Raw genomic sequence first — 26561 nt, 5'->3', positions numbered from 1 at the left:
CCCCGTGCTCTCTGACTGTTGTAAAAGAACACCAAACACGAATGTGTTTCTGTCTACGTGTTCCACACTTCCTCCTACAATCAAAACACTAACGTGTTAAAATTCAACATAACAAGACCTCTTAACACACCCTAATTTCAACTCTAAACCCTGAGGTACTATTCTAAAAGTGGCTAACTCTAAAGTGTAGCGTCAGAGAGCCTAACTACATCATTCAACCGTTAACACATATTCGCCATGCTTTAGTCTTTTTACAGTCACACGAATAAAAAATTTTAACATTCACTTTTACCATATCACGGTATTTCTTAACATGCAAAATAACAGTTCACATTGTATATAAGAACATATTAACATGCCGTTAATTTTACACATTTGAAAACATACATTAGTAGTACATTGTTAACTTCTATTCTTTTCAAAGCAAGTGCCAATTCTTTCTACATTGAAATACTACATTTCAAAAAGTCTTTCAGACTAAACTTCTTTCTTGCTAGAATGTTTTAAATAAAATTTATACAATAACTTTTTACAATATTTAAGTCTTTACACAACGCTATTATACATCAACTTTAGTTTTACGCGCGAGTAATTTAAAAACATAATACGAAAATCGGTAACAACTCATTTCTCGCCCTTTTGGAGATAAAGGTAGACCTCGCATGAGGTAAAACTTCTTGAAATCTGCCACTTGCAGTGAAAATGAAAGATTAACTTAAGTTTGCAAAGTAACATAAAATTTTACTTATCTTTGTAATATTCGGACATCCTTTTCTGGGCCCAGTCTTTAAAGGTATTGCAAATAGTAGTTTGATTTATCCTCCTTCTTGTACGGGCTCGCCCTTCAGTGCCTTCCTCTGGAAGCTTCCTTTTTTCACCAGTTCGGTCACCCTTGAATACCTTCTTTTCTCCTCTGCTTGTGGTCTTGGCCGTTTGATGGCAGCTGGTCTTGGCGGAACCGGGAAACTTCTGTCGTGTTCCTGCTTGGACTTCGTTGCTGGCCGTTCAAATTTTCCTTGTACTTTTTCCTCCGCCGCTGATGGCCCTTCCGCAGTTGGGCGACTTTTGCTGCGGAGAGTCCTGTCGGATGAGTAGATCTTCCGTTTTAGAGCCGGGTTATAGTTGCCGTCATTTCTCCTGGTTCTCTTCACATACGTCGTCCTTCTCCCTTCTTCATTCTGTGGGTGTTCGTGAAGTCTCTTTTCTGGACGGTGGAACGGCTTCTTTTTCTTGCTACCTTCAATTTTTTCGCGGGGCAATTTTCTTTTCACTTGCTCCTGCCTCTTATTGGCTTGCCCTTGTACTTGTCGTTTTTCCACCTCTGGAGCTTGTGCCTGCGGTGTCTGCCGTGCCGGATCCTGCAAAAGATCTGAAAATATTTGCATTTTATTACGATCGAAGTAGGGCTTGATTTGATCAATGTTTGCGGAACAGGTTTCACCATTTCTGGCTTTTAACACTACTACAGCGTGAGTTATTTTTTCTATAACATATGGTCCTTCAAATCGTGGAAAAAATTTGGCAGTTTTATCTTCTGGTGCTGAAGAAAGTGAATGCTTAATTTTTAAAACTTCATCCCCTACTTTATAAGTTACTCCCAGTCGTTTCAAATCATAATAGAGCTTCTGTTTTCTTTGTGCTACTTCCGTATTCTTCTTTGCTTCCTTAATTAGTTTTTCTATATCACCCATTTTAAATTCTGGGGCTCTTTGTTGCACATAAAATAATTTATCTAACGGCGTTATAATCTTTCTGCCTAAAAATAACTCAGCAGGAGTTTTGCCCGTTGTATCATGTTTTGCGGTCCTAAGGGCGAAAGCAAATTCATTGACATAGTTATCCCAGCTTTTATGAAAATTTTTAACATAACTACGGATAATTTTCACTATATTTCTATTGACCCGTTCCGCTATATTTGATTGCGGCCGATACGGGACCATTTTTAAATGACGTATGCCCAGTTTTTGGCACATGTCTTCAAATATATTACTTACAAATTGAGGACCATTATCCGATATAACTTTTAGGGGCGCCCCGTATTTTAAAATATATTTATTTAAAATAGAATCAGTAACTAATTTCGCGGAGGCTCGTTTTAAGGGAACAATTTCGGTCCATTTACTAAAATGATCAACCAAAACAAGGAGATAGCGACTTTTATTTAACTGACTTTTTGGGAAAGGGCCCAATAAATCGATGCCAATTATTTCATTTGGAAATTCGGATTTAATACTATTTATAAACCCGGCCGGGCGGAAATTAATATAATTAACTGCTTGACATGTTGGGCAGGACTGGACATACGCCCTTGTTAACTTTTGCAGTTCAGGAAAGTAGACTGCCTCGCGTACGCGTTGAGTAGTTTTTCGAATACCAGCATGAGAAGCTAAAGGGCTGTCATGGAGCTCCTGCAGGATATTTAATCTAAGACTAGCTGGGATAACAGGTCGAAATTCGTTGTTGGAATTCGTAGTTTTTGTATAAAATAATAGATTATCTATTAGTTCGTAATGGGCCGCCCTATTTCTTATCGCCACAATATCTTGGTGGCTAAAATTTTCAGGATCCTTCAAATACTCATAAATGCTTCCAAACTCAGGATCCTTACCCAGTTCAGTTATTACAGTTTCTCGGGAATTTATTGTACATGCTGTGAGCATTGCCACCTTTACGGTATTCCCTTGTTCATCTATTTTAATTCTTGATAGGGCATCTGCTACGATATTTTCCTTTCCGGGGGTATGCTTGATTACCAGATTATATTCTTGCAGCTTGAGTGCTCATCTTATTAACCTTGGGGATAAATTTTTTCCTGAGTACAATCTAGTTACCGCCGCATGATCAGAGTACACTGTTATCGGCGCCTTTCCAAAATAGACTCGGAACTTTTGCACTGCTAACAGAACTGCAAGTGCCTCTCTCTCGGTCGCGGAATAGTTTCTTTGTGTTTGATTTAAAGTTCGGCTAAAAAATGCCACGGGCTGCTGATTTTGCGAAAGTACCGCTCCTACCGCATAATCCGAAGCATCCGCTGAAATTTCTAAATTCTCATCCTTTTCAGGAAATTTCAACACAGGGGCTTGCGTTAATGCTTGTTTTAATTTTTCGAAAGCACTATTGGCTTCGGCCGTCCACGAGAATCTTGCCTTTTTCCTTTTTAATTTTAACAATGGTTCAGCAATAGCTGCAAAATTTTTTATAAAGGACCTATAATATGAACAAAGTCCTAGAAAAGAAGAGAGCTTCTTTGCCGTGTTTGGAGTCGGATACTTTTGTACAGCGATTATTTTTGATTCGTCTGTTTCTATTCCTTTCTGAGATATCTTCTAACCTAAATATTTTAATTCAGGGGCTGCAAATTTGCACTTTTCGACATTAACTTTTAGACCGGCCTCATTTAATAAAAAAAAACACCTGTCTTAAATCCTGTACATGTTGGTCGAGATTATCACTAGTAATAATGATATCGTCTAAATAGATAAATGTGGACTTTCCAAGAACAGGTCTTAACACAATGTCCATGCATTGCTGAAATGTTGCCGGGGCCCCTGAAAGGCCAAACGGCATACGCAAAAATGCATAAGTGCCAGACTTGGTTATAAAAGCAGTCTTAGGCACGTCCTCAGGCCTAATCCCTATTTGAAAATAACCAGTCGTTAAATGTAAAGTCGTCATAAATTTGGTTGATTTTATGTTCCTTAGAATTTCTTCAATGATCGGTAACGGATATACCGGATATTTAGTTATGGAGTTTAATTTACGGTAATCAATAGCGAATCTCCACCTTTTTGGATGCGTCAAAGGATAGTCATTATTTTTTTTACATAAAACCACCGGGCTAGCATAACTACTTGAGATGGGCGTTATGATCTTTTTACGTAGCATATCGGTAATATGCCATTCTATAATTTTTTCCTTATTCTTATCATACCGGTATGGTTTTTGGCGAACTGGCATTGCATCTCCAGTGTCAATACTATGGTTAGTAACCTGAGTAAATCCTGGAATATCACTAAATAACGAAGCAAATTCACTTACCACTTGTCAGATTCTTCCTTGCTCGTCATTAGGCAGGTGGTCAAGATTCAACCTTGGCGGTTCAGCCTTTTCTACACGAACCGGTTTCATTGTCAGCTTAAGGGACACTTCATTAAAATCCAGTGTTGCTTGTGCGTCTGAAAGAAAATCTATCCCTAAGATTATATGTGCTTGCAGATTCTTTACTATAAAAAACATCACCTTTACTTGTTCGTCCTTGATACGGATATACAGAGGTACTTTACCTATGCACTTACATAGTTCTCCTTGCGCCGCTAACACTGTCGTATTATCCGAATTATATATGCGGTATTTCCGAAAATACTTCCTAAAAAAATCTTCTGCCACACAGGAACACTGCGCGCCTGTATCCAGGAGTGCGGTGGCTGGGATATTATTCACCAACACTTCAATCTTCGGAAGAGTCAAATTTTTCACCATTACTGTATTTAACTTGAAGGAAGAGGGGTTTTCGTGGCCTTCGGATGTCCGCACCCTCCCGTCAGCAGAAATCCGTTTTAGTTTAAATTATTTTTCATTTCCGTGCTTTCCTTCTTTTTCCCCTGGCCTTGAGACTTTTTTCCTGGATTGCTATTGAAAGGTCGACGTTCGCCGGCTGTTTTTGAATGCTCGGGTTTCCTTGCCCACTGATTCGCTTTGCCTCCGTAGCCGTGTGCTTGAGTTTGCTGTAGTCTTGGCGTACCAAATTGGTTTCGCTGTTGATATTGGAGTCTTCTTTCAATGTCCGCCGTTCTTCTACTTTCAAACTGGATTGCTAGCTCAAATAACTTTTCCAGTGTAGTCGGATTTCTTAATTCAATAAAGTCTTGCACTTGGGGCAGTAACCTCGGCAAAATCACTTGAATTATTTCAGGATGCGGACGGTTTCCATACAAGAGCTTGAAGACGTGAATTTTTCTTAAAATAAAGCTTGAGAGGTTTTCGATTCTTTGTTGATATATACTGAAAAGTTCCGTTTCTAATTTCGCACGATCCCTTACAACAGGGAAGGCTTTTAGTAGGGAAGTCTTGAAATTCTCGTAACTATAGGTGGGACTTCCTGCTTGACCCAAGAGACTTCTGCCTATACATTTGAACCAGTTAAGCGCTTGGCCCCTCAAAGCGCTGGTAGCTAAGGTAACTTTTTGAAACTCGTGCACGGGGTAGAGCATGAAGTGGTCATCCAATTTTTCCAAAAACTCGTTACCGGTGAGTTTCCATTAAATGTTGCTTCTGGTTTCATCGAAGCGCGCATGGTCTGGACGATGTAACCAAATCCTTCCAGGGCGGCAGCTGGCATTTCTGGATTCTGAGCCGTTTCTGCAGGCAGCACAGGTTCTTCTTGAAACTCGGCCATGGTTATTCTTCTTCGTTGGGCGCCACTATCAGGTTCAATGTTCCTTCTAACCTTCTTCGGGAACATGCAAGGACCTGACTCGGAACAGAGAGCTTACTAAAGCTATGTTCAAAACTGTGGGAAGTAAACAGGATACACAAGAAGGGTATACAAAACCCTTTATTTTTCTCTATTTACAATGACTTCCGTACTTCGGAATACACCGACCCGCTACTTGGGGTCAAAACGTAAAAGTATAAAAATAAAACTAAACTCTAATTTAACTTTAGAATAATAAACGCCTTATATTAACAGGAAGCGTATGTAGTACAGAGAACTGTGAACACTACAATACGTTTTAAAATTTATCAAGAGGATTAAAACCTCTGGCCTGGAAGGCAAACAACAACTGCGTAACGTCTAAGGTAAGCGGCCTGCTTCGACTCAACTGCTTCCTCTCTCTCGCTTGGCAAAAAGCCACAACTTAAATACTTGGCGTTCGCCAGACAAACTTTGCATAAAAACCTTAACGCTTATAATTCTGGCCGGAAGTAGAAAATAAGAAGTGATAGTAAAGATTTAAAATAAAATAAACGTTAGTAAAACTTAAGATCCTTACAAGTTGAAATTAAGAAGCTATAGGAAAGGAAGTTTAACTCAAAATTTAACTGTTAATAAAATCAACATAATCCTTACAGTACATCGAATATAAAAAAATCACATTTGGAGGAAAACGCGTTTTTAGATAAAACTACCCGTTCATCAAAGCATTCAATGATAAATTGAAACCAGATTTTTTACTGTTTAATTTTTATCAAAGCATTCGATGATAAATTGAAACCAGATTTTTTACTGTTGTAATTTTTATCAAAGCATTCGATGATAAATTGAAACCAGATTTTTTACTGTTGTAATTTTTATCAAAGCATTCGATGATGAATTGAAACCAGATTTTTTACTGTTGTAAGTTTTATCAAAGCATTCGATGATAAATTGAAACCAGAATTTTTACTGTTGTATGTTTTATCAAAGCATTCGATGATAAATTGAAACCAGATTTTTAACTGTTGTAATTTTTATCAAAGCATTCGATGATAAATTGAAACCAGATTTTTTTACTGTTGTAATTTTTATCAAAGCATTCGATGATGAATTGAAACCAGATTTTTTTACTGTTGTAATTTTTATCAAAGCATTCGATGATAAGTTGAAACCAGATTTTTTCCTGTTGTAATTTTTATCAAAGCATTCGATGATAAATTGAAACCAGATTTTTTTACTGTTGTAATTTTTACATAGATTTAAAGTATGCGATTTTTGGGAAGCTAAAAGTGTAGAGAATTTGGAACTTCAAAAATCCCCAATCACCATTTTTATGAAGATTTTTAGTTTCCAACGCCTCTTTATTTCTCCACATAATTATTTGAATTTTGTATTAAACTACATAAAAGCGCAAAGGTGTAGGTAATAATAATAGAAACTAAATACAGATGATAGCACAAAAGTTGCAGATAATACACACATAGGAGGATAAAACATTTTTTCCTTTGAAATATATAATAACCGAAGCATACTTTTAAACAGTAAACGGTTTTTATCAAAATTTCTGATACATACATGAGGCTATACTGCCCTGGTGCTGATCGCAAAATACATTTCCTGTATGGTCTCTATGTCACGAACACATCACCATTGTATTCCCGAGAGAAAGAAAAGACACTTACCCACCAAAGTCACGAACTCTTGGTTGCCTGTATCCGAGAAGATAGAGTAGCACGATTCCTGTGTACTTCGGGCCAGCTCCCCTAAGTGAAAATAATTGAAAATCAAAATGTTATCATTACTTAGCAGGATAAAACATTAAGTGATTAACCCGGCATGGTGTACACGTACCTTGCTGTATCTCTATAATGTGCTTGTGCCTTCTGAAGAATTTCATACATATATAGCCGTTGTTGCTGACAAAAAAAAATATGTATCATTAGATTTATTACAGAAAAAGACATTAAGATTTTCATAAAGACAACAAGATACAACTTCATTGTTACTTAAGTTTAATGTTTTGAGAGCCGTGTAATGAGAGATATGTGTATATGGGAGATAAATTAAAATTTATCCCCTAGTGAAATTTAGAAAGCAAAAGTGCATTAATGGGCAAATTACTATCTGTAATTTGTAAATAAATGAACAGGAACTGCAAACTAAAATGTAAAAGGAAAGAATAAAACAAGAAAATTGTTGGTGAATTCATAGAAAGATCCAGACATATCAAGGGAAATATGAACCTCTCCAAGTAGCCATCAACAACTCGTGACCAGCGCGTTTTGTCATCCCGAATATCTGAACAAATCCCTCTTCAATTTCACATTCCTGTTCAATTTTATAATATCCAGATTATATATTAAAAATTCGGATATCTGAGACGGATATCTGAATACATCTGGTGCGCGAATAGACTATAAATTACACCTAAATTCAAAAATAACATAGCAGTCATACAGAACAATACTTAAAATTACAAATAAAAAAATGAAAAGGCCAAAAAGGCTGGAGGATTTCAGATTTTAAATTACGCCCAAGGGGCGTTTTTATAACGTTTTGTGTGTTAATTTTATTTATTAAATATCACGTTCTTCGCACTTAAAGTACATAAAATTCAATTCAACAGCAATATCCCAAAATATTTCAAAACAGCATATCTTTAGAATTTCCGATAGACAGTCTCACGTGCTGGTGTTAAAAATGTTTTTTTTTTTTTATACTGTGGTTCCAATGCTGGCTTTGAAATCATTGTGTTTGTTAATCAGAAATTCGTTAAAGTTCTACAAAGTATAGTACAGGTGAGAGGCGGCAGGTGGCGGAGGGCGGGGACGCCTAATTTGACTACCACAGGCAAGCAGGCATCTGTCCCATGTCCTTTAGTATCTAGTGGCAACAACTCCCAGGAGCTGTACATGCTAGGACAAAATATGATACAGATAATAAAACAAATTCGAAATTCAAAATTCCAGGTGCCCATATTACGAGTGCAATGACGTTATTCAAAATAACGTAGTGAATTACGTTATTCAATTCTACTTCGTTACTAATACATGTAAGATAAAAAATATGAAAGCAAATTTCGAAATTTAATTGGCTGTAACACTTTTTTATTTAATTTGGGGACTTCCTTTCTCTGTCTTAAAAATAGCGCTAAAAATATAAACTGCGTCATTAAAATTAGTCATGCGATCTTACTTAACGCTTAATGCAAATATCTCTTGCCAAAGAAATTGTAAACCAAAACTTTAAACTCCCTCCCTTCTTCCTCTGCATTACTACTGCGACACTCTTCCTGTTTTCGCTTGTGCTTTCATCCTAACAAGACGCTGCTGCAATGATCGCTTCTACCGGTATAGTGTCAAAATTGTGATCAAAACTGTGAATGTTCTGGAAGTGGGCACGACTGGAGTACCAAAGTAAATTGTGGCCACCAATGTGAATTTAAATAGATATGGAATTTAATCCTGCTCGACTGCTTCTTCTTCAAAATAGATGGACGCTCTAAGCATCAAATATGTACGCTATCAATATTTTTGCTCATCTACATCTCAGTTTCTTACATCAGTGCTTCTCTGAAAATTTGCTCTCATTAGATACATATTGTTACGAAATGTACAGGCGCGGTGGGATGGCTTCCCCGCAAAGCAGTTTTAGGGTTGCCATAAAATGGCAAAAAAGGCAGGGTTGCCACATTTGGCGATAAATCGCCCATTTGGCGACAACATTGGCGATATACCATGGATGGTTGGAGAACCTTCTGGAACGAATTCTTACCGGTTTAGTCCATAATTTTCCCGAACACAAGCCGAAAGCTATATAAACCCTGCTGGTCCGCAAACAGTAAGTGTGCTTCATCGAGAAGGAGTGTGTGCCTCTCTCATCGAGTGAGTGTGTCTCGTTTTGCGAGTCAATCCCTGCGGAGTCGATCGAGTTGACAGCCGGGCAGCGAGTGCCGAGTGAGCCGTCGAGTCCACGGAAGGAGTCTGCTAGTGTATCGCGGTTAGTGCATCGTCGAGAGAGCGTGTTGGTCGTCGAGTGCATCGTGAGTTGTAGCGTGGAGAGTCTCGAGAGTACGTGGAGTTCCGAGAACGACCAAGCAGAGTCGGGAGCTGTACTTCGGAAAGCAGAGACGGGTGCTTTGCAGGAAGCTGTCTCCACCGGGATAGCCTGATCACCTGAAAGATGTGTCGCTGATCGAGTCAGCTTGCTTATAGTAGTTCACGACAACTGTAAAACGTGTTTTGGAGCTGTCCTGACAATACTGGCTAATAAAGTGTTTCGATACTTCATCAAGTGTCGTCGTTATTCACTCCAAATCTACGAACCCCGTACGAACGTGAAGGAAGAAAATAACGTAACAACTGGGGTCAGAAGAAAACGAAAAAACGTAACAATATGTATATATTTAACAGAAAGAGATAAAATTAGCTGAACATTATACAAAATTTCAGTTTTCACACTACGAAATGAAAAAAATTTCATAAACAGGATATTATGCATATTAATAATTTTAAACTGAAATCGTGAACATTCTCGAGTTTCGAAAAAAGCAGACGGGACAACATTTATACCAAATTTCTAGTATTTCATTATAATCATTAATTAAGATCATTATTATACATTAAAAATATTAATGTACGCTAACATTTAAAATATAAAAGCAAAACTGTAGTACTTATTTACGAATCCATGCTTTCAAGAATAATTAAGAATATACTCTTTCAAGAATTTTACGAATATTTGATTAGAAATATTATGTCTAGAACGGACGAAAATTTAATTTCCATTATGCCACTTCGAACATCAGTTACACTAAAATCCAAAAATTGTTACAATTTTCAGTTACATATTATTAACGTTATGATTTTGTCATGATTGGGTTCCAGAGACTACCTTAATTAAAAAATGCATAACCAAGATCAGTTACACAAGCCATTAAATTAAACAAATAGATAGATAACTAACACACTCCAAGCGACCACACCCACAAAATTGCAGCGTTAGAACTTTCTACAGCCTCTCCTTTTAACATAATTACTCCTGATTTATTCCTCCCTACAGGGCAATATTTTTTAGTGTCTGACACTACAAATAAGCCGTACGCTTTCTAATTAATATAAATGTTCCTCGTCTCTCACTAATGCTGAGGGCTTCATAGATCCTGTATTTCTAGATAGAAATGAAATCTCATTACTTTTCAATGACTCAATTCTACATTATTTGGCTTCTGCGGAAATTTAAATATTAAAACCATGCGTTAAGCAATTGCTTGAAACTACTCATTAGAAGTAGTTCTAAACAAATGAAATTTCACGTTTCTAATAAACATAAGCATTGAAGTTGAAGTGTCATAATAATATTACATCGAGGGCCGGTTGTAAGGATTTATTTATTTTTCATCTAAACAGTTATTTTATTATTAGTTATCTTTACTGTCATTCTCGCTTTCCTGCCAGAATGTTAGTTTTTAGTCCGCACGTATTCAAATTAAGGTCAAAGGAGATAATATTTAAAGGGAAGTTTTAAAGTGTTTAATCAGAGCGTGTTCCTCCTTCTGGAGGCCACGTTACTAGTTGAATTCCTACGATAGCATTCCCGTCTTCGGCGTTGCCATTTGTGCTTGTTACGCTACAGTAGGTCTGAGCCACTTTGCGTGTTAATCATTTTTCCACAATCTTTGGCTAACTTATATATCACTTAGTTTAAATTTTAATATTTATCATTTGAGTTACGCCGTAAATGCTGGCTGGTTCCTAAGCACAATCAGTGTCTTTTATTAAATTAGCCTCACAGATGACATGTATACTCCCAGATAAAGATAAAGATAATTCTTTATCTTTATCTTTAATTCTTAGCTCAAAGATAAAGATGTATAATTCTATTAAATTATACATTTTTGTGCGTTAAGCGTTTTTGCAGAGCCTTTGGCTAACTTATATATGACTTAGTTTAAATTTAAATATTTATCATTTGAGTTACGCCGTAAATGCTGGCTGGTTCCTAAGCACAATCAGTGTCTTTTATTAAATTAGCCTCATAGATGACATGTATACTCACAGATAAAGATAATTCTTTATCTTTATCTTTAATTCTTGGCTCAAAGATAAAGATGTATAATTCTATTAAATTATAAATTTTTGTGCGTTAATCTTTTTTGCAGAGCCTTTGGCTAACTTGTAAGGATCTTAAGGATACTGTATGCGGGTTAGTTAAGCTTTTACTGTTAAAGATGACTGCATGAAGCAAATTTCTGTCTTCTGATTTCAGAAATGTTCCTCTTTTTTACTTAAATTACTTTGCTTGCAATATGTGTTAAGAGAAAACTGATATACAATGAACATTTAGATTTAAATTATTTAAATATCAATATGAGTGGAAAATAAATTGTATTTATTATTAGGTTCCAAGCGAATACAATAAATATACCTTATTATTATATATTTTCCCTATTTTGAACTGAAATTTCATCATTAAATCTTGTAATATAGTTTAGTTCTTCATAGTTTATTTTTTTTCCCTCTCATTGTAAACTAGTTCTGTAAATTGAACTATTATTTAAAATTAAAAACAAACAAAAAAAAAAAGGAATTACTTTCCACAGTTGAGGTAATGCTTATTCTCTCTTAATAAGTACTTTGTTTCTCATATTTTAAATTACAAGTCTAATTTTTAAGGTTATGCAGTTGTGTATGATGTAATTAGACAGGTGCTTATTTTTTTTTCTTAAAATGTGCTTAAAAAGTGCTTGTAGGTGCTTATTTTTTTAACTAAAATGTGGCTATGAACCCTGACTTGGCTCGAAGGCAAACACGTGCTACTCAGCATGTCTAGCTCTCTCTCTCACGAAGTAATTTAAACCCTACTTAAATACTACATCTTACTCATTTGCATTCAACGGGATTTTAAAAACCCCATTATAGTAGTGAGTCGTAAGTGGAAACGAGGAAAGATAGGAAAGCACAATTCTGTTAAAATAACTGCTATAAAATTAAAATATACCTTACAGCAGCGTTTCTTAAACTGTCGGTCGCGACCCCGAGGGAGGTCACGGGACCTGCAGCAAGGGGTCGGGAAAAAATGATCAGTTTTGATATTTCTTTTACTTATTATAATAATTTTACAATTACTAAATATTTTTACACAATGTATCTGAAAATAGATAAAGATAAGACAATACAGACAAAGAAAAAACGAAAACGTTTTCGACGCATTCTTTTTACTTGCTTTGCGCATGACGCTGTCATTTCGTCTGTTACTTATTTAAAATTTTCACATGTTCTGTGTATTAAAATTAGAAATTAAAGTTAATGACCTGAAACTGCAATAGTATATTACAGTACAAGTGAAAAAATTGATGGTTTCACTCACGCGTGTGTCGGATTTCCGCAATGCTTATGGGATCTTACAAAATTTTCGTAAATATTATGTGGTTCTGGGGGTCGCGAAGAAATTTCAGTGATAAAAAGGGGTCGCGACTGAAAAAGATTTAAGAAGCCGTCCCTTACAGTATACAACCTAAATGAATCAAGATTTGATAGCTACATAGCTCCTATAAATAAACATCTGTTTTTCACCTATTTCAGTTTATTCAGCAGTTCTGTTTTTTTATCAGTTAAAGTAAATACTACTGTGACATTATTATTCAGCTGTAATGGTACATTTACAAAATATTTATTAGTCCAAAAGGGCTTTGCCCCTGAAGGACTATTGTTTTCGTTTTGCGATTTTGCGTTGAATCACTATAAATGTCCGTTTCACTTTTCAAACTGTTGCCACCAAATTTTAGAGTCCTGCATTATGTTTGGAGAAATTAAATAAGGAAAACTCTGCATAAATGTATGTATATTTCTCGCATTGTGATAAAACAACGGCACATAGGGCCATCGAATTTTGAATGACGTAATCCTCCTACGAATATGGGCATGTGGAAGATCAAATTTGAAATATGGAATTTGTTTTATGATCGATTTCATATTTTGTAAAACTTTAACGAATTTTTTAGTAACAAACTCAACAATTTAAAAGCGTGCAATGGCAACACATTACGGGGGGGGGAGAAACATTTTTATTTCCAGCACGCGGAACTGTCTATGGGAAATTCTAAAGATATGCTCATTTTAAAACTATTTTGTGACATTACTAATGGGCTGAATTTTATGGTTTAAGTGCAAAGAACATGATATTTAATAAATAAAGGTAACGCACAAAACGTTAAAAAAAGGCCCCTTTGGACGTAATTTAAAATCTGAAAACCTTTCAGATTTTTTTTTTTTTTTTTAGTCCAAAGGGATTTGAATCCCGAAGGACTATTAGTTTCGTTTTGGCATTTTGCGTCGGACGGATAAATGTCGGTTCACTTTTCAAACTGTTGCCATAAAATGTTAGAGTCCTGCATTATATTTGAAGAAATTAAATAATGAAAATCTGCATAAATGTATGTATATTTCTCACATTGTCATAAAATAACGGTACATAGAGTCATCGAATTTTGAATAACGTAATCCTCCAACGAATATGTGGAAAACGAAATTTGAAATTTGAAATTTGTTTTATGATCGATTTCCTATTTTTTAAAACTTTGACGAATTTTTGATTAACAAACTCAAGGATTTCAAAGCGAGCAATGGCAACGTTGTGCAGAAACAAACATTTTTATCTCCAGCGCGTGAGTCTCTGTATCGGAAATTCTAAAGATATGCTCGTTTTAAAACTATTTTGCGATATTGCTGTTGCACTGGATCTTATGGTTTAAGTGCGAGGAACATGATATTTAATAAAGAAAGGTAACACATAAAATGTTAAAAAACGCCCCTTTGGACGTAATTTAAAATCTGAAACATTTCAGATTTTTTTTAAAATTTTTTTTTAAATTTAAATTAGAGGTATTAATCCATAATACCTCTTTATATTATTTGTAATGGAATATTTAGGGATGTAAGAAGGATTATAATATAAAGAAGCAAACAAAACGTGTCATATCGTGTACAGTTTACTTTCTTCTGGTCTAAAACAAAATCCGTATACATAAACATTCAGTTCTGCGTGACCATCTCATTTAGGTATGATACTACTGCAGATTATTAGAAGAGCTTCGTATATACTAATATCATATCTCAGAATCAGGTTCAGCAGATGAGAATGGAGCCGATATCATGGACAGTAAATCACTATGACTTTGATCGAACTCATGAAATTCTGGTTCGAATCAATTTCTGCGTGAGATGCAATCATTCTGAGCTCATATCGGGAGAGTCTGGGGTAATATCTGGCCTGCAGGGTGCGTTACCGGACCATGATACCGTACACAACTAGTATGTGATTTAATATGGCTGCTTAGAACTTCCAAACTGTATATATTACGGATGCATCCCAAAGCTGTTGAGCTTCCCAGTTTCACTTGAAGTATACCCTATCAGGAAATTCTAAATAAAGTATTGCATATAAAACAATTGAGTTACCATTCTTTTTTAAGAAGGCTAAATGCATACTTAATATATTGCAATTAGAACATTTTATTTTGTAATGTATCATTTTTGTTACTTCCTTGTACGAAGTATTGTAATCGCGAAAAGTTTCAGGCAGCATATTTCAACGAAAATATCCATTTTGACCGCTATCGAACGCAATTTAACGATTGTTTTGCGTGATATCTGTACGTAAGGACAGAAAAAAACACTCTTTTCCTCCAAAAAAATTGTGAAACTGTTTTTAAATGAATTCTGAAGAGAATTTTTCGTGGCGTCTGTACGAACGTTTGTACGTATCTTGCATAACTCAAAAACGAGTACCCTCAGAACGTTGAAATTTTGTATATAGGACTGCTAATACATGTAGATGTGCACCTCGTATTTTGGTTGCAATCGGCCGCACCAAACGTATATAAATATACCTATATATATATCCACTCTGTTACCCGGCTCAGTGATCCCAGTTTCTTTACTCTTATATGCTTGTAAATTGTGCATTTTTTGCTTTAAAAATGATCGGATTATGTTGTTCTTATCTTCCGGTTAATGTTTTTATGCCTTTAGTAAATCTGTATGCAATATTTTTAGAATTATAAACAATTTTAAAGTTGTTTAAGTGCCGCTAAGCCTAATAATGTTTTTTGATGGCGGCCATTGCTTGTTTACATTTGAAACAGCAGAATAGTGGATTTGTTGCCAATCTAGAAAAACTTAGCTTCGCAACAACAAAGATAACGCCTTCATTTATTATTAAATCATGCTTAATCCTTTCTAGAATTTGTCCGAGGAAATAAGTGTTTAAGATTTACTTCGTAATTTTTAATACAGATATTTTGACTTTTTATGTATGTGAGAACTGAATTAATTGAATGAGAAGTACTCAATCGTCTGTAAAAAACTGTTTCCTTTTTGTTTTGTTGGCTTAATTTCTTTTATACATCGTTCTAGCTTTATTATAGTATTTGAATAGAACATGTGGCAACGATTAGATAATTCTTTAAATGATATAAATTTTGTGCATTCTGAGTTATAATATGAACGAAATATAATACTGTTAAGTGAACCTAGCACCAGAATGTCGCTGTGGTAAACAAATACTAGAGTGTATTTTAAAGAATGCATTTATTCTATTGTAGTTTATGCGCTGTCGGCGAAGTAGATTTTATTCAATGCAATAAGTTTAAATGAAATGCAAGAAAAAGTGCTTATAATTTAACATTCCGTACAAGGAAGTCATGTGGTGTACACATCAGATTTTTTTCAACAAAACATATCTCTTAAAATAACTATTCTATTCCTGTAAACAAGCTACAAAGTGCACATATTACAGACAAAAGGAACAGAGAAATAATTTTTAGCTTTTAGGGCAAAATTCTCGTTCAGAATGAAACGTTACATACAAAGAACAGTACAACGGGCACTAAAAGTCTGCAAGAAGACACCGACTACAATTATGTTGTAGAAGTTTTTAAAAAAATTCTTTGCGTGAAAAGAGAATTCATATATGTGGCAATATTTATTTAAATTATTTAAAAAAGAAGTTTTTTCAAAGCTTATGCAATGACCTGTAGAGTGAGCAAACTGCAGTAAAATAAGTGTACTTAAGTGTAAGTAATTTGTGCATTTCTATTCTACTGTAGATACTATTGGGAATCAACCATGCTTTTGCCAGGATTCGAATTAATTACCTCGCACTTGCCAGCTGGTTGTGCTAAACATTCATCTCGCACGGCAGAATGTGACAGTCTGCAGCATGCACAGTAGAATGCAATAATTTGATACAGTTAACTCTCTCTGAATAGCGTCATGGGTCCTCGAGCGAATCCGTATACTGGGGTCCCTGCAACACCCACTCACGGACATAAAATATAAATGAATAAACATGGGGCCGCTATGGTTGTGGGGTCCCGAGCAAGTGCACAGCTGGCCAATACGTTAACAGGGCCTTGCTTGCAGTATTATCTCAAAGTATTTAAATCAGGGACAGAATCTCAAAACATATTAAGTACGCTGAGAAAAAAAAAAAGGAGGGGGGGTCTATATCTCACGTTCTACTGGGCCGATGACGAAATTCAAATTGCGTGCGTTATCCATGTATCGAACGTGGGACTTGGGTTATATAATAGATTTATATGTAGCATTATTCTAATATAGGTATTCTGACACAAAATCGGACTTTTTCTAAAATGACATGCCAATTATTTTCCATATTTCGATTCTACGAATAAACTTGTACCTAACGTTACCTAACCGTACTGAACATTTAATATGAAATTTGACCTTCTTCTTCTGTTAATTTATTGTATTCCAAGATATAATTCTAATTATGAAGGCTTAAGCATTTATCTAAACGTGCGAAATGAACGTGCTAAACGTGCGAAATGAACGTGTTCATTTTGATATTTAATTTCAAATGTATCATATCCAAAAGCGAAATTTCAATGTTATAAGTAGCGTGACAATGCAGATACATCTCTAGCTCAAATTCTCTGAAAACATGATAAATGCTTTACAAAATATGAAATAGATAAAACAAATTTCAAATTTGGACTCCCAGATGCCCATGTTCTGGTGGAGGGCTAGGTTATTCATAATGCGATGGCGTTAAGTACCACTAATTTTCACAATGCAAGAAACATACATACGAAGATTCTTTATTGTTTAGTTTCTTTAAATATAATGCAGGCCGATAACACTGATTGAGAACAATTCGAAAAGTGATACGCCATTTATAGTGATTCATCGCAAAATCAATGCCCCATTCGGGACTAAAGTTCCTTTTGTGTTAAAAATGAGACCTTCAGTGATACTGAAGAATTTATGAAAAAAATTACTGAAGGCTTTTATGCCCCAAAATCGATAAATCTGGAAGGAAACATCCCTAATAATGTCCTATAATTTTATATTATATGTAGCTGTAAAAGTTTCAGTTTTCTAACGCTCAACCCTTTGTTTTAGAAAAGTGTTACAATTAATTTTACATCTCAAATGAGATTTCAATAAAGCTAACAGAGATTTAAATGTATTTATTGCACCCCTCGTCCTAGCGTCATGAGAAAATTTTTCCTGGATTTTTAGATTTAATTTGTTAAAACTTGACGTCATATCAGCTAGAAATCCAAAACCGATTAACCAATCTTTATGTGTTCTCTTTGCTCGTAAAATCCGCTTCGTGATACAATAAATTCTTCTTATTTTTGGTAAAAGAACGACAAATGGATCCAGTATTATCTAACCTTAAAATTACTGCGCTTATCTCAGCTTTTACTTCTTCAATACATAAAGAAAAGATCCATGAAATAAGTATCACAACTTTCCAAACGTCATTTAAACAATTTGCTTTCTTATGCATTTGATATTATTTATAGAATTAATAATTTGTGTTGCAACCTGATTTCATTACAGAATGAATAGTTTTTCGCCGTGGATTTTGTTGATGTATAATGCAGTAGTATGAAACAAGTTTAGGAGACAGGCTGCAGAGAGTGATAAATCTAATATTTTAACCGGTTATTACTTCCACCTCATCTGTCGTAATTAGTTTTAAACTGGGTAGTTAGGGTGCAAAACGGAAAACAGAGAATATATGTTTCACCCCCGCTTTCAATCGATAGAATACTTTTAAGAAATTCTTTTTTCATGGAATATCATAAAGCATTGTCTGCAGATTAGTTACCATTTGGGCTGTATATGTGATAAACTTTTGATTATCTAGTTGCAATAAAGTAACGAAATCTATTTTCTATGTCGTTTGATTATTCAGTAGATCTTTCTCAAAGTTGCAAATGCTTAACGTCTATTTTTAATTCTCTCAGGTAAAAGCGACGTCTTTAACACTGTTTCTTATATAATCACTCTATGTATCAATGTTTGTTATATAGCCCAAACGGAACGTTAGGCTAATAGCAAACATTGATACATAGAGTGATTATCTATTCGGAATCATGATTCCCAATAGATAATCACTCTATTGGGAATTGTTGGGTTGGCAACTAAGTAAATGCGGATTTTTTTAGAAAATAAAAGACAATTTTTCCATGGAACTAAATAACTTTATTCTGTAATGTATTGCCCATTTTGATCAATGACCTTTTGCCATCTTTCAGGCAACATCATAATCCCACGTTCATAAAACTTCTTGTTTTTATTAGTAAAAAACTGAATTAGGTACGATTTGACATCATCATCATTATTGAAATTTTTACTATTCAAGGAGTTTTGTAAAGATGGAAACAAAAAGTAATCAGATGGTGCAAGGTAAGGGCTATATGGTGGATGTGGCAAAACATCCCAACCAAGCTCCAATAATTTTTGCCGAGTGATCAAAGATGTGTGTGGCCTTGCATCGTTATGATGGAATACAACACCTTTTCGATTTGTCAATTCGGGCCGCTTTTCTTCAACTGCATTGTTTAATTTCGTTAGTTGTTCAACGTAGACATCAGAATTGATCGTTCGGTTGGGTGGTAAGAGTTCAAAGTAGACAATTCCTTTGTAATCCCACCAAACTGATAACAAAACCTTCTTTTGATGAATATCAGCTTTTGATGTTGTTGGAGTTGGTTCACCTGGCCTGCTTCACGATCTTTTCCGCTTGATATTGTTGTAAACAACTCATTTTTCATCGCCAGTTATCAGTCGTTTTAAAAATGGATCTTTTTCATTAAGTTTCTTTAGCAAATCGCAACTGTTAATGCGTTGCGTTAAATGCGTTTCTTTCAGTTCGTGAGTAACCCTTGTATCGAGTTTTTGAACATAGCCAAGTTGTATTAAGTGATTTTCAATGCATGTATGAGATACATGAAGCTTCTCTGCAATCTCACGTGTTGTACTGTGACGATCCGAATCGATTATTGCTTTGATTAGGTCGTCATGAACTTCAACTGGACGACCAGAGCTCCATCTTTGAGTGAAAAATCACCAGAACGAAATTTGGCAAACCAATTTTGACACTGCCGTTCTTTTAAGGGTTCGTCACCATAAACAGCACATAACTTTTTATGAGCTTGCGATGCGTTTTTCTCTTTGCGGAAATAAAAAGCAAAATATGACGAAAATGTTCCTTTTTATTTTCCATTTTTCAACGAACGCCAAACGTAACCGATCAAAAAACTTTTTTTACTGATTGACACCTGAATTGCCAACTATCAAATAACAAAATGTGTTTCACATTTGTACTACGTCTGCAACCCTAAAATTCAACTGAAGCCATATATGAGTGAAATCCGCAATTACTTAGTTGCCAACCCAATAGAATATACAGAATATTAGTCTCGAAACGCCATTTTGCGTGGAAACACTTAAACGCGTTGCATACCTTTTCAAACTGCTTCCACCAAATATTATTACCCTGTATTATAGTTAAAGAAACTAAATAATGACGAATGTTTCGCGCATTGTTAAAAAAAGAGTGGCACCTACAGGCATAGAATTATGAGTAACCCAGACCTCCACCTTAACGTGAGCAACTGGAAGCTCGAATTTTTAATTTCGAATTTGTTTTATTATCCATTTCACATTTTGCAAAACTTAAATGAGTTTGATTAATGAACTCAACTATTTCAAAGCGACCAGTGGCATCATTGTGCGACGGAAAAAAAGCACTTTTATCTCCAGCGTGCGAGACTCTGCATCGGAAATTCTACAGGTATGTTATTTTTAAATATTTTGCGATTCTGCTGCTCAATGGAATTTTATATAGCGTAAGTGACAACAACGTGATATTTAATAAATAAAATGAACACACAAGATGTTTATAATAAAAAGACGAAAAGAGTTTTGTGATGCCATCTTAGTGAAAAAACTGAGCATTAATATAAACAACTGATAAAAGCAGAAATATGTATGCCAGCACTTCACGATGCATCGGGAATTCCAAACGTACTTCCAAATTCCAGTTTAATTAGTGTAGTTTAATTTTTTTCTTTGCACTATAAATAATTTTTTTAAATTTTGTTGTGGAATCGTATATGGCTGAAAGTGAGAAGAAAATCATGCTGAATAATTAAGCTAAAATGACAAAAAAATTGAAGTTAGCAAGAATGACTGTAACATCAGACTGATAGAATGCGATCTCAGTGACAGCGTAATAAACCTTAGCACATTCTTTGGGTGACCGTTAAAATCTGGAAACGTTTAAGATTTTTATTTTATTTTATTTCTGTTATTAGCTAATTAAACGAGCAGTTTTAATCGATGAGATTGCCGCTTCTTTTGAATGGTCCAGATTTTAAAATCGAAATCCTTTTTCATCGTGTTCATCGATATTACTTTTTTAATTGCTATCGTATTATTGCGCAATAAATAACGCATTTGTCTTGCCAATTATGCAAAATAATACTTTTCTACTCATTTATTACTTTAATAATATATTTTCTTTTCTCTCCCGTTTCTTCGTAAGGACTAATTCATCTTAGATCAGCGATAATTATGAGTAGGTCTTACTAAAACTAACTAGCTCGAAATACGGTTAAATACTAATCCTTAATATTTAGCGAAATATTTAAAAAATGGTAAAAAGGGGTAGTATGTCTACAGAAAACGTGCATTGTAGGAACAGTGAGTAATATTATCAAAACGAGGACTGTTGTAGCTGGCTCCTTATTAGTAATATATTTGAGAAACTAGTTTGTTTTATCACTCATAGCGAACATTCTATACATTCTCGCCAGTGTTTAGTTTCATTGATTTTACTGAACATAGCTCGTTTTATAACTAAAAAAAAAAAAAAACACTACCGAAATATTTTGCCCTATTCTGTCGTAATTACGAAGTCAAATTGATTTCTCTTTGTAATACCATACATTTTATTTTATTTAGAATTACCTGCTAACATCTCTCTGACTTGCACAAAAGTGGAACGGCATAAAGTCCCCCGTTATGGGTATAAAAGGATGAGCTATAATAAAACTGACGTTAATCAGATCTGTACAGAGCCCGTTCTTGTTGAAGCATTTTGCTAAATGTTGATAAATACGTTCACATATACGTTGATCTATACGTTTAAATTGAAATAAAAAATAAAATTGAAATTGCAACCACTAGGTACCGCTTTTCATGCAATATAAATAGGACGTTATGCAGGTTTGGAATTCTTCAAAACACCAAACAAATAATTGTACTAAATTGTTTTCCTTAACCCTCTCTTCCACTCCGAAAAGATAGCTTTTCATAAGAAGAATTTTTTCGCACACTTTTATTCAAATATAGCAACTGGATATACGTTTTTGCGAGAACAATTTATGCTTCTATATGTCTCTTTATTGTGCATACGTGTAAAAAACCTTCTTCTAATCTCGCAAACACACACTTTTTTTCATACTGTTCTTGGTAAAGTGCCAACAAAGATTGTTCTTTCTGAATGTAAGAAAACATAGTGTTGACTGACGTAGTTTTATTTTAGCAGATGCGCTTTCAGTAATTAATGCTATCGTCTTCTTCAACTGGAACTAAGCGTTTTAGTTACAGGCTTAATTAACTATTAATTTTTCGTACACATTTCCTAACGTAGATAAAAAGCAGTTGCGACGGTAGGAGTGGGTATTTTGTGAATGTTTACCGTGTTTGCGAAAAAGAGCAACTTGGCCTGTTTGAAACACAGGGGAAAATTCCACTGTAATGCAACAGCTTAATGAAAATTTTGCGAAAGTATTATCTTCTTAATTACGACGTTGTCGATTCCATCTGGGCCTGAAGCTTTTTTAGGCAAATGTTGGATAGCATAATAAATATCAGATTTCCGGGCAATACAGAGTACAGAATTCAGTAACAACGCTGTATTTAAAAAAAAAAAAAAAAAAAAAAAAAAAACAAGACACTCATCGGAAAAATCATGGCTATCCTGGATACCCTGGCAGCACACGGACTACACTTGCTACAGGCTTAATTACAGCTTAAGAAAGCAATACAGTTGAATATTTAAAAGCGCTTCTGTTCAAATAAAATCTTCATTACACTCAGTTTTACCTGGGACTTCATTAATTTTCAGTTTTCTAAATGGACGTTTTAAAGGTGGTTGGAGAATAAACCTCTGCGATAAGTTTGTTGTTAGCTACAAAATGTCATCAAATGTCGTTCACAAGACTTACACTATGGAAGACTCTTTTGCTATATCCCTTTTCTGTCGGTTATCCTTTGCGAAAGGTGATATTTTAAGCGCAGTACTTCACATAATAATGTCACGTTATATGTCTGTTAAATTGCAAAGGATTTCAAAAAGCTAGCGCTAAATTTCTTCTTTTTATAAAGAAGTTCTTCCACTTTAAAATGACTATTTTGCTATTTCCTTTTTCAGTCGGTTATCCTTTGCGAAAGGTGATATTTTAAGCGCAGTACTTTACATAATGATGTCATTTTATGTTTCTGCTAAATTCTAAATGATTTCAAAGAGTTGGCAATAAATTTCTCCTTCTTGTGAATAATTCCATTTCTTTTCAAGTGATATGCTGCATTATTACCCTCCATGGCGTTTGTTTTTGATTTGGATGTTATCCACGCCCAGTGCACTCAAGCTGTTGATCTGGGATTATAATCTTGGAAAAGGTATAAGTGTTTTAAGGTATCCGATCCCGTTCGGAGCATTTTTTTTCAAAACTAGCAGTATAAGTATACTATAAACACATTTTCTCATTTATCATCTACAGAGATTAATTGTGGAATATCAAAATTTAATATATTCTATTATTCTGCAAAAAATTGACGTGAAATTTTAAAGTGTGTGTGTGTGATTATGGCAAAGCCTCGAGGGCTATCTGCCTAAGAGGAGGGATGCCTTCGTGGAGGACTTTCTAAGGGAAACTGGCTCCTATACACGTTACACATGGGGAAAACCACGAAACCGCCCATGCAGCCAGCCCGTTCGCGGGATTCGAACCTCGGACCGAACTACCAGTGTTCAGCGATTTTACCGCTCGGCCGCTGGTGGGCCCAGCAAATTTTAAAACAATTTGAAACATTCTACATGAAAAAATATTAAAGTTATCTTAAAATAGTCATACAATAATAAATTACATGCTTTTATCTAGAGAATGATGTAGTATTTTAAGGATATCTTACATAGTAAAAACATTTCAGAATTTTGAAATTTTTTACGAGATTTTCAATAAATTCACGATGTCATTATTCAAATAAGGGGCCATAATTTCCACAATATTTAACATATAAATATTCTGGTATGTCATTCCCTAGATTGCTATATATAGATTAAGCATATAAAGTTTCATAAAAATAAAGTAATAATAATTTGATTTATCTTGCACCAAGTGAGCCAGTTTTTAGAAAAATAGATTTTGAGAAAAATGCATTGAAAGCTTAAAATGCTTTATTTTTATTATTAAATCTTGTTTCAGATACCTAAAACTCCCCATATCTATAGGTTATACCTTCCTTTTGTTCAACTTTATCTGTTTTTCTGCTTAGATTCAGACTATTTGCTTTTTGTGGCAATTTTTACTCTGGATAGTGAGTGATATTTTGATTTACTTAGTCTCTCCATGTCGAGCTTACTAAATCTCTCGACTGCATATTCACCACTTTGCATACCTATATAATTTAAAATATCTACTAAGCCTAAAAGTCCTCTGTTAAAGTGTATAACAGCTATAGATGCCTTCAATTTACCAGTTTGTAGTTCCACAATGACAACTGTCGGTATCAATTTCAAAAAACGTGTCATTAAATCAACTTGCAAGGATTCGAGTAAGGATGACCAATTATTAAAACCCTGCGAGGAGCCAAGCAGGATATATTCGTGTACAAATTTTTGTCATGATATTTTTAAGTACCCCAACATGAATCTCGAAATTTTCCCCAAACAGTTAAGTTAGTATTTACATTGTAAGATAAGGGTTCAAGATATAAATTGAGAGGATCATTTTGGAATTACGATTAAGCACATATATATGGCTTTTTGGGGAATATTAAGATTTCGGAATCGAAGCTTTGGCAGCCTAGAAAAGGTAAATTAAGTACTTATAAACAGTGGATGTAAGATAAATTACGTACTTATAAACAGTGGATGTAAGATAAATTACGTACTTATAAACAGTGGATGTAAGATAAATTACGCACTTATAAACAGTGGATGTAAGACAAATTATGTACTTATAAACAGTGGATGTAAGACAAATTATGTACTTATAAACAGTGGATGTAAGAGAAAGCATATTAATAAACCACTTAAATCAAAATTCCGTCGCTGTTTTCAAACAAATAAACAATGGAAAATTTTAAACTGGGTTACACTTATTCTGTAGCATTATTAGTTTATAGTAATATAAAATGAAAATATTCATTTTAAATTCAGTTTTTTTTATCCCCTATACATAACACATTAAAGTAAAATAACACATCGAACGAATATTAATTTTCAAGTCAAACAACAAAAATCAGAGTTTGTTTGCAAATTTTCGCAGGACTTGTTTCGATGGTTTTGCCGAACCTCATCAACCTCAGATGCCAAAGTGCAAATGTCCATTCGCACTTTGGCAGCTGAGGTTGATGGTTCGGTAAAATCATCGAAACTAGTCCTGTGAAAATTTGCAAATATGAGGTCGATTTTTGTTGTTTGACTTCTAAATTTAATACACAACACATGTTCACTTATGTCTAGATTATGAAATAAAAATTACTAACCATCCTGAAGTACTGTACGTAACCAATGTGCTGGAATTCGCAGTACTTGCAATATGTTCAATGCATATGAATGTTGTGTCCAGCTCCTTCTGGCTTAAATGTGACATCCTGAAAGAGTTGTTCTTATAGCCGAATGTGTAAGTTGTGTTTCCGTCTAATGTGTACCACTTGTGGTTAGAAGTGACCCATGAAGGAAACTGACAGCCACTCGTGGGATATTTACCTAAAAAGAACATAAATTAGAAATCTAAATTTTTCTCCAATCTGTGAGTTAATTATTAGTTTACGAGAGAAATAACTGTATTTTCTTTTACGCAAGATAAATTACATCTTGTATGTCACACTCAAAAGTAGCTTTAATTTATCTAATTCATTTTCGGAATTTTAATTAAAAAGTTTAATTTTTTGTTCTAACTAAAGACTTTTCGCCGTCGTCGTTTCACCGTGGCCGTTTCGCCGTCGGGCCGATTCGCCATCAAGACATGTTTTTCTTTACATGACGGCGTTATACAAGGTGTGACGTAAAGAAACAACGACACTGGTCCAATAAATTATTGTGTTTACAGAATCAGCTCTCCGTGACATTATCACCTACAAAGTGGTTCCCTTCAGGATTCACCCACTTCTGCATTCGGTGCTGCCATTGCTGGTAACAGTTCTGGAACGAGATTTTTGGAGGGCACTTCGTCTTAGCCACAACCTCTTCAGCTGAGGTAAACTTGGTTCCCTTTAAGTAAGTTTCAACTTAAGGAAATAAAAAATTCGCAAGAAGCCAAATCAGGGGAATAAGGAGGATGCTTCGTCACAGTAATGTTTTTGCTGGCCAGAGACTACTTAACAGATAGGGTCGTGTGAGCGGGTGCATTGTTCTGGTGCAACAGCCATCCGTCACTCCACAACTGTGACCCTTTTCTCTTTCCTAATTTTTTAACGAAGTATTTTTAGTACTTCAACGTAGTAGTGTTGATTAACAGTCTGACCACTGGGAACCCATTCAATCATAATGAACGTGCCCAGCATGTTCATTATCTTCCACATTTTTCTTC

At 34.8% G+C, this 26561-nt stretch overlaps 1 protein-coding gene across 1 annotated transcript in view; it reads right to left on the bottom strand.

Annotated features, from left to right (window-relative positions):
• Nucleotides 1-26561, bottom strand: part of LOC118190944 (uncharacterized) — a 293777-nt gene that overhangs the window by 25786 nt on the left and 241430 nt on the right. The window contains exons 8-10 of the mRNA XM_085812896.1: nucleotides 25516-25738; nucleotides 7268-7332; nucleotides 7099-7179 (exon numbers count right to left, since the gene is read on the bottom strand). Coding sequence (XP_085669022.1) covers nucleotides 7099-7179; nucleotides 7268-7332; nucleotides 25516-25738 — 369 coding nt within the window. The remainder of the gene's footprint in view (nucleotides 1-7098; nucleotides 7180-7267; nucleotides 7333-25515; nucleotides 25739-26561) is intronic.

The sequence above is a fragment of the Stegodyphus dumicola genome, chromosome 1 (genome assembly GCF_044657685.1).
Source record: "Stegodyphus dumicola isolate Sdum_Otavi_A_Nest chromosome 1, ASM4465768v1".
Classification (NCBI taxonomy): domain Eukaryota; kingdom Metazoa; phylum Arthropoda; class Arachnida; order Araneae; family Eresidae; genus Stegodyphus; species Stegodyphus dumicola.
This window is presented reverse-complemented; position numbering and strand designations above follow the sequence as displayed.